Below are 14,193 nucleotides of genomic sequence, written 5' to 3' on the forward strand. Positions count from 1 at the left end.
CATGCCTTCCTTCCCTCCCCTGCAAAAAACAGAAACAAAAACAAAAGCCCTCATCTCATACTATATACAAAAATAAACCCTAATGGGTCATAGACGTGAATATATGAATTAAAATTACATAATTTGTGGCCCTGGGTTGGCAAAGATCGCTTAGTTAGAACACAAAAACACAAACTGTAAAAGAGAAACTGATACATTAGACTTCATCAAAACTAAAAACTCACTGTCTCCTAAAGACACTGGTAAGAAAATGGAAGAGACAGCACAGATGGGGACTATGTGGTTCTGTATCCAAAATATATCAAAGAACTCACTCTTACAACTCAGGATGAACACAACCAACCCAATTAAAAAATGGACAAAAGATTTGAAAAAACACTTCACCAAAGAAAATATACAAATGACCATTAATTAAGCTCATGAAAAGAAGCTCAACATCAATAGTTATCAGGGAGATATACGTCAAAAGAAAAATATGATATTCCTACAAACCCGCTAGAATGGCTAAAATTTAAAAGACTGACAATTCCAATTATGGGCAGATTTGGAGCAAATGGAATTCTCATACACTGCTGGTGGGAATGCAAAATCATACAGCCACTTTAGAAAGCAGTCTGGAAATTTCTTATATAATTAAACATACACTTTTCATACAACCCAGGAATCTCACTCCTAGGTGTTTTACCCAGAAGCACTAAAAACCACACCGACACTTTGGGGTGAATGTTCACAGCAGCTTTATTCATAATAGCCTAAAACTGGATACGTCTGAAATATCTGTTGACCGGTTAATGGAAAAAATACTGGAATATCACTACAGTGGGTTATTACTCAATATGGATGAATCCCCAAAACATTATCCTTAGTGTAAGAAGACAACCACAACAGAGTGTGTTCTGAATACTAATATCACTACTGTGACATTCTAGAAATGGCAAAACTATAGGGCCAGAAAACAAGTCAAATGGTTGCTAGGGCCTGGGGTGGGGAAAGATGGACTGCAAGGGGTATGCGGGAACCTTCTGGGGGATGGAAATGTGCTATATCGAACTGTGCTGGTGGTTACTTGACTACAGACATTTGTCAAAACTCATTGGCTCTATACCTAAAGAATGGTAATACTGTTTCGTGTGTAAACTATACATCAATAAACCAGACTTTAAAAAGATTAAAAATCCTGTAATATAAGTCTATCTAGGAATTTTTTTTCAGGAATACAAACAGTATTGAGATTAGATGCAACACACTGTGGCCGCTCCACATGCAGGGCTCTCACCTGAAGCCAAGCTACTCAATGTGGTCCCGAGATGAAATGCATCATCAGCATCACCCTGAGAGCTTCTCAGAAATGCCAACTCTTGGGCCCCAACCTAGAGCCAGTGAATCCAGTGACTCCACATTTGCATATTATCAAGAGCCCCAGGCGATTCCTATGCACAATACACTTAGTAAATGCTCCCTACTCCTTCTGTAATACACTAAGAAGACACTCAATCACAGAACTCACCTGTCCATATAAATGATCTGAGGAAATTCCAGCTTATTGTGAATTTTCTCTGGCTGACCAAGGGACTGATTGAACTCGAATCTTGAGAGTTCAAAGGTCAACACTGGAGGTAGCTTTGTAAACCAACGCTATGTCAGAAGCAGAAATATGAAAGAGAGAAGTTAATTTCAGGAAATAGCAAAAGCCAGATTTAAAGCATCCCTCATCAAACTTTCTTCTTCTGGTGTAGAATTTATACTCAAATCCAATTGACCCTAGAGGTTTTTTTTTTTATCCCAAATACTAAAATGACCACCTAGCATCGTGCCCTCTCAGAGAACGTGGTTAAACATTCCTCAAGACTCCAAATTTACAAGCCAGTCAACAACATTTTATTTGACTATTATCCTCAGAAATACCCACCCTTAAGTAGGTGAGCTGCACCAAGAATCCTCACCATTTACTAAGTCATCAGTAGTCAAAACAGGGTCAAAAGCTGAAGAGAATGGCTAGCCTAACCAAAGAATCAGAAATTATGACCTAAGCAGCATATAATTAAGGAGCTAATTATCTCCATGAATCAGCTCAGAAGACTAATATGTGTACATATATACTATTTATTTACAGCCTATTCACCATAATGTGAATCCTCTTCATTTTTAAAATAAGAAACTTGAAAGATTCTCATGATTATGAGTGCTCAAGTTTCTGAGAAAATCCCTGAATTCTAAGACTTTATAGATGTCTCATAAGGGACCCAGTCAAATCAACCTAGGATGTTACCTTGAGCTTCAAGAGAAGAAAGCACTGACTTATAAAAAAAGATCTCAACTGTTCCTGATCACAGATGAGGAAGAGCTAAACCAGGAGAGGCATTTCTGTTCAATTCACCTCTATGCCAGAGGTCTGCAAGAATAGCTTTAAGACGTTCCCTTTACCAAAGGAGCAAACAGCTAAGTTCCCTTTCCCTGTTGGCATGAGGTGAATCCAGAGAGCCTGTCTGACTGCCCCAGGCTTAATCTAAATAAGCATAATGATTTTCTTTTCTTTTTTTTCTATTTATAGCGTTCCCATTCTTGAATAAAGGTCTCCAGAGGTCTAAGTAGCTGGTGAACATCCCTTCTCTTTCGTAGAGCATGCATCAGCTGTGCACAGATGGGACAGATGTCCCATCCTGCCTCCCAGCCAGGAGTCCGCACTGTCCTTGGAAAGCCAGGGGGGCACCGGCTCTCTCCCAGTGCTCATGCTGCCCAACAGCTCATGCACTGCAACACGGCTCGTGTCAGGCTCCCGAGTGTAATTCAAAAAAGCTCTGCTTTCTCCGACAGTAATTACTGAGTTGGACTCACATAAGCCCACAGTTTTGTTTCAAAATGTCTGATAAAGGAGAACAAGCCAAGCTGTGTGGTAGTGACAGTTATGTTCCAAATTCACTAATTCTTAACCCAACTGGAATCCTGAGGCATTAATTAATAACCCTTGCTCTCCCGCTAACTTCCCCCTTTCCTTCCGACCCACAAAAATAAATGAACGTTAAATTTGAAAAATTTTAAAAGCAAAGGCAGAATTTACCACGAAGAACAGTAAATATTATAATAGGGAAAATATTCTAAATGGCATACCATAGGAGTTAATCACTGTACTTTTACCCTCCGAAAATATGGAGGCAGTGGGTTCTCCCTACTGGTACAGGTAGGCTTCAACAGAAAAAGAGAAACTTGATCATACTTAAAACATCAGAAGCAGCATACAACCTTTATATGATTAACTCAAATTCATACTTTCAGCAAAGAATTTATTTATCAAACACTAAGACTGACTAACGCATATCAACTCATGAGAGACCTTCAGACTAGTTCAACATCTGTTATGTGTAAAGTTATTTAATATCTGATGGGAAGACAGTTTGCCAAAAAGCTCAGTTCTACTTAACTGGTTTTGTCACTGGCACAGCAAATAAAAATATCCAACTTACCTCTTGCCCGTACTTCACCGAATGATCGGAAGGAAGCAGCTCAATGTCACCCTCCACCATGGCCCCTTCCAAACATTCGTCTAAGTTGCGATAACCATTTACCTGAAGGGGATACTGGCCGAAGGTCTCATTGTTACAAAAGGGCTTTCCTAGGCAAAGAAACAGATGGCTTTTTTAAAGACATCACTAGTATTATCTGAAGCCTTTTTTCTGGCACGACAGAGACAGCATCTTCTTAATTCAGCAACTTGCTGAGAACTGTCAGAAGCATACTTAAGCCTGTAGGGCAACTTCCAACGAATCAGTGGATCCAGGCACCGATCATGAGCGACTGCTACCATCACAAAAAGAAAGATGAGCAGACATTATGTGCCTCCTGATCAGAGACTATCCCATCTCTTGTGAAATAGTCTTGCCAAGAAAAGCCTTACCTGAATCTGGTCAAGCTTTAGATCCAACTACCAATTTATAAAAGAGGAGTAGAGAGGAACGTGAAATCATGGATATGCAAGCAGCAAAATTTCAGACTTTGGGGAATCTCAGAGAACAAACCACCTGGTTTCTTAAAAAATAACATTTCAAGGAAAAAAGAGACTGGGGGGGGGATAGTGTACAGATTTTGATAGGAGACTTGAAAGATATACAACTATATAAATGACCCACATTTAGATCCTGATTAAAACAAACTGTAAAAATAAAAACAGCACCCATCCCCCCAATATATAAAATTATAAAACAACTTGGAAATCTCAACACTGACTAGATATTTGACATTAAATGCTACTTTTTTGGAGTGAATAGTGGTATTGTATTGTTTTACAGAGAATACCAGAAGGGTAAGAGAAGAAAGGAGTTAGGAAATGTCTGGCCATGAACTAAAGGTTGCTGAGTTCCTGGGGGTTTTTAGACTGCTCTATCTGGATGATAAAAATTCTCCACAGTGAACAAAAAATTAAAATTACACATCCAACATGCAGCTTAGATAAGCCTCTAAAGCGGAGAAGTATTTTTGGCAGTCCAACTCAACAAAACCTTTTGAGATTAGGTATTACACTGGAAAAAAACAACACAGAGAAAATTAAGTAGCATCACCGTGTCTGACATTAATACTAGATTTGGGCCATGCGAATATTATACAATTTCATCGAACAACTGTAAACATTGTGCCCATTTTACAGATGAAGAGACTGAGGATCCAGGTACTCACACAGTTTGTCCATGTTACACACATACTAAGAGGTAGAATCAATATTCAGACCTGGAAATGCCTGACTTGAAAGCCTTTTCGACTAATACAGATACAGTCACAAGTCTAGAACTAAGACAGCAGAGAATTTACCTTCACGAACCCCTTCAGTGAGGAAAGTACCGTAGAAAAGCTGCACCATTGGATTTTCAGATTTGTTCCTGGGATTGCTGCTTTAAAAAAAAAGAAAAGAAAACAGTACTCTATCATTTGGATCAGATAAGCACCACACTAAACCTAACCGTCATTCAAAAGCAAAAATAGTACATTTTCATAGATCTCCAAAGAGCTAGGCATTGTCCAAAATTAGTAATGGGCTGGTTCAGTTTAAATACTCATTGAGCAAATATACAGGCATGATCCCTGGCTGTGAGGAGTTGAGGGAGAGTCCTACATACCGAAAAATACATGTATCTGTACACATTCAATATATACATCTACAGCCAGCAACAGATGTATACAAATTCTAGAATAGGACAGAAGCAAGCATCAACCCTCTTGTGCAGTTTTGCAAATAAACACAAAAGTTTTCCCAGTGGCACAACAGAAACGGACAAGTCCACCTTAAATAAAGTGTTACTATGTAAGGTGCTATATGCAAAGCTGTCTTATGATATACGTATTTCTTTTACTTAGAGTTAAAACAATGTAGAAAATTTCTCAGCATCTGTATTCGAAAGGGGATACTGTATTCTTTGCCCTGAATTTCACTTCTGAAATTCATTTCAGTGACTGCACTGACTAAATTTGATTTACCACATTGACATCTAGGATTGATTTGTCCTTTTTAATACATTCTGTAGCACAGGCCATGACTTTAACGAAGTTCAGAGTTACGGCCTGACTTTCAGCAAAAGGTGGCAGGCTGAGATGATTATCTACATCTTCAGAGAGAAAAACCAAAGGCAAGGAGGATACAGAGTGACAAGTATCTGAGTGGGTTACCCCATGAAGTTTGCCAAAACCCAGCAATTTCTACTTGAGAAGAGTAACTTCCCCCCATCATAGTTCTCGCTGGACCACTGTGAGTAGGAATTCGGGACAAACAAATCCTCAACACTCACTTAACATTCACAGCTAGCTGGAATGCGTCCTCTAGCCAATCCAGGAGCTTGTGTGTGAATTCACTCACATCTTGCTACAAGAGAGGCACAAATTGCATAAGAGTTAGACCCAACACTACACTTAGGGAAATGAAAATCTGCCCTTATCCCGCCAACGATTAAGACTGTATGACTATGGAAGGATTTGTTTATTAAGGACAAATAGCCGGAAGAGACGAGGAACCCTGGACCCCAGGCACTGCAGAAACAGAAGGCAGCCGCTGACTAGCTCGTGGCTAGGAGGGAACTGGAGCGCCATCACTTCGAGCCACATCTATTTGTAACAAATGGGGAACAAACAGAATCTTCCAGGTAGGTCTTGAAAAAAGAAAAAGAAAAAAAAGGTCCACAGAACAGACTCTAGTCCTCTAGAACAATATGAGATCTGAATGGAGAAAAGAGACTTTTATGAAATGTTTTGAGAATTTTGTAGAACCGTAGGACCTTTAGAGAAACAAAGAGAAAATTTAATTTTACGAGACAGGTGCTATCCTACTGCTAACAGCTTTGTTTTGTAACAGAAGGTAGGGAAAGGAAAGCACTAATGTCTAGAAGCGAAAGATTGCTCGGAAAAGCTGCTCAACAGGATTTTTATCTGGGCCATCCCAAGGCACAGGTGCAGACAGAGGGCTTTACTTTTGTCAGCAACCCTTTGCTGTGATGCACCAAGTTATTTTCAACCACCTCTCTACTCCAACAGCCCCTGTGTACTCCTAGTCCTGTGCAGTCACGTTCAGAGCTTACTGCACTGCTGACCCGAAGCCACATCACAAGAACAGCAACGAGGCATGGCTTTAAACGTCGCAGAACTGGAGGGAAAACACAAGAATAACGGGCTTCCCGTACCTGCTGTTCCTCAGGTGATCGGAATGCTCCCTTTAAGAGATCCAGGGCTGCTGAAGGGTCTACAAATTTGCGATTAGATCCCATCATCAGAGCAAACAAATACTGAAGCTCTTGCATAAACACAATATTTCTCTTTTCCTGTAGAGACAGCAACGTGTCAGCAGCACACAACGAGACAGCAACCTAGATCTAGATCAGTGAGGACTCAAACCATCTCACAGGTCCTCTGATAAGGTCTGTGTAGGGGATTACCTTCAACTAAAGCTGTCTATGTGGAAGCCAGGAAGGGAATATTGTAGGAAAGGCAAAAACGTTTATCTTCTGAAGCTGCTGCCCTCCCTCCTAGAAGGAAAATGCACCCCCAAGGTGAAATCCTGGCAAGGGTTAGATCGCTGGCAGGAGGCCACATCCTTGGGCAAGAGCCGAGTACAGAACCTTCTGGAAGGTGCACGCCTCCAGCATCAGCACAGGATGCCACACACACTTGCTGTGATTCAGAATTTCTGAATCTCCCTCCCAGAGGCAGAAAAGCGGAGGCCGTCAGGATGACTCGCCACTTTCTTGAAACTGTTTTTCTAATTTTATTCCTACTTAACTTTACATTTTTGCAAACCCCTGTTTCATGTCACAAAGGAAAAAAGCCACTTGGGAATGAAAACAAATACTAGCACAGCCAAAGGACATCACAGCTGTCAGCCTTGGCCAGAATTTAAAAGCCTTTGGGATGAGAGGGACCAAGCAAGCGGGAGTGAGGACTTCTCCACACCAACTTACCGTGTGACTCGGACAGTTTTCAAGCACATTCTGTGGTAGACTATAGCTGAGGACGAGTCTTCGAAATTCAGGCAGTTGAAAGAGAGACTGAAAGAAAGAAAGAGACTCGTAGCCTTTCTTTCAAATTAACTGCAGCAGAACGGTATTTCTTTTACCTTGAAAGTACGTGTGACTGTAACCTGCTATTTCTACCTCTATCCTGTCTGAGGGAATGATGGCTACGGTACAAACGAAGCTGACGGAATATTAATTCTTTTGGGAAAAACCCAGAAACAGCATCATGGCTGACAAGAGAGACGGATTAAATAACGTATAGTATGTGTATATGATAGATCGTTATGTAGTCATTGAAATCAAGTTGTAAAAAAAAGTGTTTTCGTAAAATGGACTAGTACACAGCACTGAAAGTGAGTTCCCGAAGGCTACAGGATCAACATGGAGGAATCTCAGAGCTATATTCTGTGTGGAAGAAAGTTCCAGAAAAACAGAGTATTAAAGTGTTCATAGTAAGTTTAATTATATACAAAACAACATGGCATTTGGTCTAGGGATACTTGCAGGGGTGGTTTTATCTGTGGGGAAGGGAGGCTGTGACTGGGACGGGCACAGCAGGGACCCAGGGAGCTGTACCGTTTCTTTCTAAAGCTGGGCAGTGAGCGCAGCAACGTGGGCTACTCTCCATTCTTCGTCACGAGAACTGTGTTTAAAAAAAAATTTTAACAGCAGGAATCTCTGGCTTACTTGTAAATCATACATAATCCCACTATATCTTTTGAAGGTTAATGTTTTTAAAAAACCCTTGTATGAATATAGCTCTTCATCCCAACACACTCCTCAGAGGAAAACCCCTCAGGAAAAGCCCCTCGGACCTCCTGGATGCCCCGGCGAGTACACTTTCCTCCTCAGGAAAGACCCAGGTGAAAAACTCTGGAAGCAACATCCTGGCTAGACAATAGGCCTCTGGCTTCCCTCCCACTCTCCCAACCCAACTGGGATGCCACCAACAGGGTGAGCACACAACCAGGCGGTGCCTTTTTTTTTTTTTTAAGATTTTGTTTATTTATGTATGTATGTATGTATGTATGTATGTGAGACAGAGAGAGAGAGAGAGAGAGAGAGCGTGAGAAACAGCACGAGGGGGGGAGGGTCCGAGGGAGAAGCAGACTCCCCGCTGAGCAGGGAGCCCGACGCGGGACTCGATCCCGGGACTCCGGGATCATGACCTGAGCCGAAGGCAGTCGCTTAACCGACTGAGCCACCCCGGGCGCCCTCCGGGGCACCTCTGCAGTCCCACTGCTGCAACAACATTCTATGTGGAGCCAGAGTGAGACTGCTCTGCTCTCTACTCAAGCTGCTCTCTTCCCTTTCCACCTCACCTGTCCACTCCTGCTCTGCCATTCGCGCTCTGCTGACTATGCCGTCACACGTCCCCGAAATTCTGCTCTGCCATGAGAAAACTGGCTTTACACTCCACTCTAACCCCTCTCCTTCAACCAAATCTGGCTTTCCCCCAAGACGCCGCCATTCTTAAAACCCCTCGACGTGTGAGCTGGTGACATTTCCCAATCCAGCATCTGCTTCTTCTCCTGTGTCACTTAATTACATCCCCCTCCTCTACTCCTAACGTTTAGAACTTTGGAAGAACCTTCGAATCCTGTCTCTTTCTTAACCATTCACATCCAGTGAGGAAGAGGTCGCTTGGACTCTGCCTCTGGGGTGCTCCCTAGAACCCCCTCCTCCCTCCCATCCCTATCAAGTGTCCTCCTTGGTCTCTCCTCACTGCTCACCTGGGTCACTGCTCAGGGTCTCTCTGCCTCCAGGGCCTCCCCTATACCAATTCACCTGCCACACGGGCTCCTCTGTCTTCCTAACAGGACTAAAATAAAGCTCCTGATTCATGGACACCTGCCATAGGATAACAGCTCTTCTTCCTCTCCCAAGTCCTGTCCACACCCAACCCAAGAGGACATCCTGTTAGCTCTGCCCTCTGAATAAATTAAGAATCCAACCTCTTTGCCGCTTCCATGGCTACTAGCCAGGTCCAGGCCACTGTCACCTGTCCCGTGGACAACTGCAGCAGCCCCCTGCAGTGTTCACTCCACCTGTTCCTCACCACCCCCGTTCTGCTCTCCTCACATCAGCCATAGTGAGCCTTTTAAGATTCGGGTCAGGGTTCATCACTCCTCTGCTTAGAACCTGCAGTGACTCCCCAGCCTCACCTCCAGTGACTCTCCCCTCTGCTCCTAGTGTCTCAGCCCCTCGGACCTCCTGGACGCTCCGGGGAGTACACTGAGCCCACTCCCACCTAGGGGCCCTTGCTCTGGGGCTCCCCCACCTGGAATGTTCTCCCCAGAAGCTGCCTGGCTCACTCCCTCGCCTTGCACGTATCTGGCACCTGCTCCAACCTTATCCCCTGGGCGAGGAGGCCTTACCTACCATAGTTTATACTGCGCCCTGCTCCAATCTCTCCTGCAGCAATTCTGGTCTCCCTGCCCTGATCTTGTTTCTATCACACCGATCACAACGTAACATGTCACATAAACTTAGCTACTTAATTAACTAGTTACTTTTGCAGTTTATTGTCTTGCCTCACAAAAATTTAAGTTCCATGAGGGTAAAGCCCCGTCTTGGTTCTGTTCATTCCCTTATCAAGGGCCTAGAACAGGGCTAGACATGCAGGGGGTGTTCCACGAACGTTTGCTGAGGGAACACAAGCACATCCACCCAGCCCAGGGACCCTTGGCTTTACGAGCATCCTCTCTCTAGTAACGCGTTCCTCCATTCCATCTCCACACCCACATCTGAGGTCACAACCAGGATATGTCAATTCCTGAAACGAAGCCAATTCTCAGGCCGCAAATTCAGAAAAGCCTGCTCCTGAACCATAACCTGTCTTCTGGCGTTCTTGATCCAAGTCCCCCGCAGGACATCTGTTCTTTGACTTCACCAAGGACCCGAGCAAATGGACGCTTCCTGCTTTCCCCTAACCACCAGCCCCTCCCTGTCTTCATTCCTCCCTCTCTCTAGCTTTGATTCCATGGTCTTTAACCATCCTTCACTAAATCCTCAACTTTCATCGAACCCAGCAAACCCTCCAACCTAAATAAATTTCATTTTCCACTAAAGAGTCTCAGAGCGCTGCTAAGAAAAACTCCTGATAAAAAACAGGCCATACTGACATCACTGCACATTTAAGGTCAACACCCTCAAGCAGACCTTCCAATTTGTAGAAATCCTACTACAGTGTCCTGGTGCCAACTGGTTTCCCACTGTCCGCGGTGACCCCCCCCCCTTTAACACCTGATGGATGCCGTCCCCTCTCCTCGGCCTCAGAAAATGGCTGCTCACGTCACAGAGAGGACGATCGGAAATTACTTCAACTGTAATCTGCATCCACCATGTCTTCCTTGCCCTCTCCCCTACTATTCTCCTGCCCGTTTCCTACTCAGGACCAATCCCTACCTCCAGGCTCCACATCCTGTCTTCTCAGGCTTCCTCAGAAACTTTTCTCAGTGATGCCCTCGGCTTCCTTCAACATCCCCACAGGTGTGAAGGCTGAGGAGGGTGCTCAACCGCTCTCGCCCTCTCTCTCTGAAAGGACTGACTGATGTCCCTCACTCCACATTCCTTCCGACATGCTATTCTCAACACAGATGCTCGTCGTCTTCTTAAAGCGGAAGTAGGATCACCTCACTTCTCTGCTCTAAACCTCCCAATACTTTCCCACCTCACAGGCAATCCCTACGTTCTCACCACACCCAGCTCCCCCACCTCACCTCCTCTACATTTTGACCTCGTCACAGTCTGTTCCCCACCCTCGAGTTCTGCCCTCTTCCTGTTTCTCAACACATTAAGCAAGCTCCTGAACCTGGGTCTTTTTACTGGCTCTTCCCTGCCTGCTGCCCTTTCTGTAACTACAGGGCACCTTCCGTCCCCTCTCTCAGGCCTCTGCTCAAACGCCCACCGTATCAGAAAGGCCTCCTTCCCCGACCCGTTCCTCCCGCCCTCACTCGTGTTTATGGCACTTGGCCCCACCGGATACATATTTTACTGTCTGTCCCGCTCTTTTCAAAGGGAACTCTGAGAGTAACGGCTTCGATGTATTCGCTGCCATTTCCCTGGTGCGAGCACAGCGTCAGGCACACAGTAGCTGAACGAACCTGGGTCCTATGTGTGGAAAGGGAGGCCTCCATTGCGGGCTGAGCAGCTGGGTAGATGTAAAATACCACGAAGAAGACTGGCGGGGCGGGATCCAGTGCTGCCCTGTGGCCCTGACAAGTTTAAGGTGCCTGGGAGGTACTTCTAGAAAGGCAACCCTCTCTCTAGGGTAATTCATCCACTCCCTTGGCTTTATCACCCTCTATTTGCTACTGATTCCCAGAGCTGCATCTGTAGCCCAGATCTTTTTAACAAACTACAGGTTCATGTCGTTAACTGCCTACATGTTTCTTCATGTGGCATCTTAAACTCGGCGTGGGTAAAACTGAACTGAGATCCCACTCTTCACACACACCCAAACACTCTTCTTTTAGCATCAAATGGCACTATCACCCACCTGGTTCCTCAAGCTAGAAACCTTGGAGTCTTTCTCAACTCTCCACCCCATATCCAACTGCTCCACCACATCCTGTAGATCCGATCTCCTACGCAGCTCTAGAATGCTTGTATTCTCCTTCCAAGGCTTATGTAGCTTCTCTATTCCAGGCCGCCATCACTTCCTGCCTGAATATCTCTGACCGCCTCCCCACTGATGATTTCTCCTTACTAACTCTGGCTCTGCTCCAACACGTGATGCAGGAAATGCTGATCCAAAACACCTATTCAACATCTCTGCAACCCTATTCGCAACCACAGGATATTTTGTTTTTAGTACTGCCCAATCTGGACACCAGAGCATCTAAATCCAAACACAGGAAAGCAACCAAAACACAGTAACGCCATGGGGAAAATAAAACACCCCAGTCTTGTGTATCTGTTTCCATTTTTTAAAAGCTATGTTTCTCACATTTCAGTTGAACAAATTACAAAGTTGTTCCCAGAAGACACAGTTGTCTCAAAAAATATCATACCTGAGGGGCACCTCGGTGGCTCAGTCAGTTAAGCGTCTGACTTTGGCTCAGGTCATGATCTCATGGTCCTGGGATTGAGCCCCGAGACAGGCTCCCTGCTCCATGAGGAATCTGCTTCTCCCTCAGCCTGTCGCTCCCCCTGCTTGTCTTCTCTCTCTCTCTTTCAAATAAATAAATAAAATCTTTTTAAAAAATATCATACCTGAATAACAGCACTAAACCAACACGTATTGCCAACATTCTTCAGCCCAACGGGCCACCCATCGACTCTCCTCCAGTCGTTAGGATTGGGATTTTCTCCCCAGACTTCACAGCGTTTTCTCTTGGAGCGTTTCGTTTCTGCAGAGGCTGCCTCCTGCATCCTGTATGGTGCCGACACACCACAAATCCAGAAAGGAAAAAGTTAAGGAGCAATGTATTACATATGGAGAATGCTGGTAATCTTTCACAGATAATCCAAAATGCCAGATGAGCTATTTACTGGGTCATCGCTGGCTATACAGTAATTATAAAATTATAATGCAAGTGTAAAGTAAGATTTAGACATAGATGTTAATCCTTCCATCAGAGATTATTACTTACAAGGTCCACGATGGAACTGAGCTGACGCTCAAGCCTATTTATGGCTATGGTATTACAAGTTTTAGATTTCAACAACAGTGCCCTATCTCAGACCTTGCCATTGAAAAAGGCAAGAGAGACACTCTGCTAACGATAAGAGCCTTTCAACGGCCTAGCACACAAAACCTGGCCCTATGTTTCCCTGAAAGAAACAACTCATTCTCAAAACAAGAATAAACGTGTCCGGAAACTGACCAGCCACCACTGCAACTGGATGTTTACGAGCAATACTAATCACCAAATTAGCACCAATTCAAAAAAGATATCCCTGGTCACTCCTAAGACAGGGTAGTTGAGTGATAACTTTCATTTTCAAAGAGCTGACCACATGACCCTCGAAGTTTACAAAGGTTCCAGGTTGATAAAGGGAATACATACTGTCAGATGCTTGCAAAAGGATGGGATGTCTCCCCCCCGACCCCAGAAATTGTAAACTACAAAAGCCTGCAGGCTTCTACTCAAAGACCACAGCTACTGTAAGGCCCTTATCATATTTGGCTTTGTCAAAAAAAATAAACCAAAGAATAAGTAAGCTAATGTGCATTTAAATTTTCTCCTAAAAGAAATTTCATTTGGATGCAATTAAAAGAACTTGGCAGAATGGTCCCTCAGTGGCATCCACAGCTATTACCGCCTTCGACCTGGACATTGATGTGGGGAGCAAAGATGACAAATTATATCCATAACCTGTTCAGATCTCTTCCGTCAGCTTGAACTTTGGGGGATTCCAGTAGGCTCAAAGCAATGGCAGCTTGAAGATCATCTTTGTTATCATGGGTAAGGTCTATCACTTCTGTAAGAGAAACAGAAATTTAATTAGTCCACATGTAGGAAACAATACCCTTCCGACTGTATGGTAGGAAAAAAGAATTTTTTGCATTCACAAAACTCGATATGCTCCCTAGTTCTCATCTGTGGAACAACTTTATTACTCTGTGCCAGAGCCACAGGAGTAACTCACAGCTATATGGTAACCTTAAGACGAGCCAATGTGCCATGAAAATGGAATGAATACCCGCTTCTGCAGTCTTATTCCACAGAGTAAAAAATACATCCCATCTCTGTAGGTCAAG

General features: G+C 44.0%; 1 protein-coding gene across 10 annotated transcripts in view; it reads right to left on the reverse strand.

Annotated features, from left to right (window-relative positions):
- Positions 1–14,193, reverse strand: part of USP28 (ubiquitin specific peptidase 28) — a 60,731-nt gene that overhangs the window by 20,083 nt on the left and 26,455 nt on the right. For 5 of the 10 annotated variants that reach the window (XM_025893779.2, XM_073903768.1, XM_025893777.2 and 2 more), the window contains 8 exons: positions 13,808–13,913; positions 12,702–12,861; positions 7,431–7,517; positions 6,657–6,794; positions 5,772–5,845; positions 4,801–4,880; positions 3,462–3,610; positions 1,508–1,635 (listed from right to left, as the gene is read on the reverse strand). In XM_025893779.2, the coding sequence (XP_025749564.1) occupies positions 1,508–1,635; positions 3,462–3,610; positions 4,801–4,880; positions 5,772–5,845; positions 6,657–6,794; positions 7,431–7,517; positions 12,702–12,861; positions 13,808–13,913 (922 nt within the window). Of the gene's footprint in view, positions 1–1,507; positions 1,636–3,108; positions 3,439–3,461; positions 3,611–4,800; positions 4,881–5,771; positions 5,846–6,656; positions 6,795–7,430; positions 7,518–12,701; positions 12,862–13,807; positions 13,914–14,193 lie in introns of those variants that run through there. The other 5 variants (XM_025893778.2, XM_025893781.2, XM_073903769.1 and 2 more) reach the window with 4 other exon arrangements.

This window comes from Callorhinus ursinus, unplaced genomic scaffold, assembly GCF_003265705.2.
Source record: "Callorhinus ursinus isolate GAN/ISIS: 27379988/994484 unplaced genomic scaffold, GSC_fseal_2.0 scaffold19, whole genome shotgun sequence".
NCBI classification, from domain to species: Eukaryota; Metazoa; Chordata; class Mammalia; order Carnivora; family Otariidae; genus Callorhinus; species Callorhinus ursinus.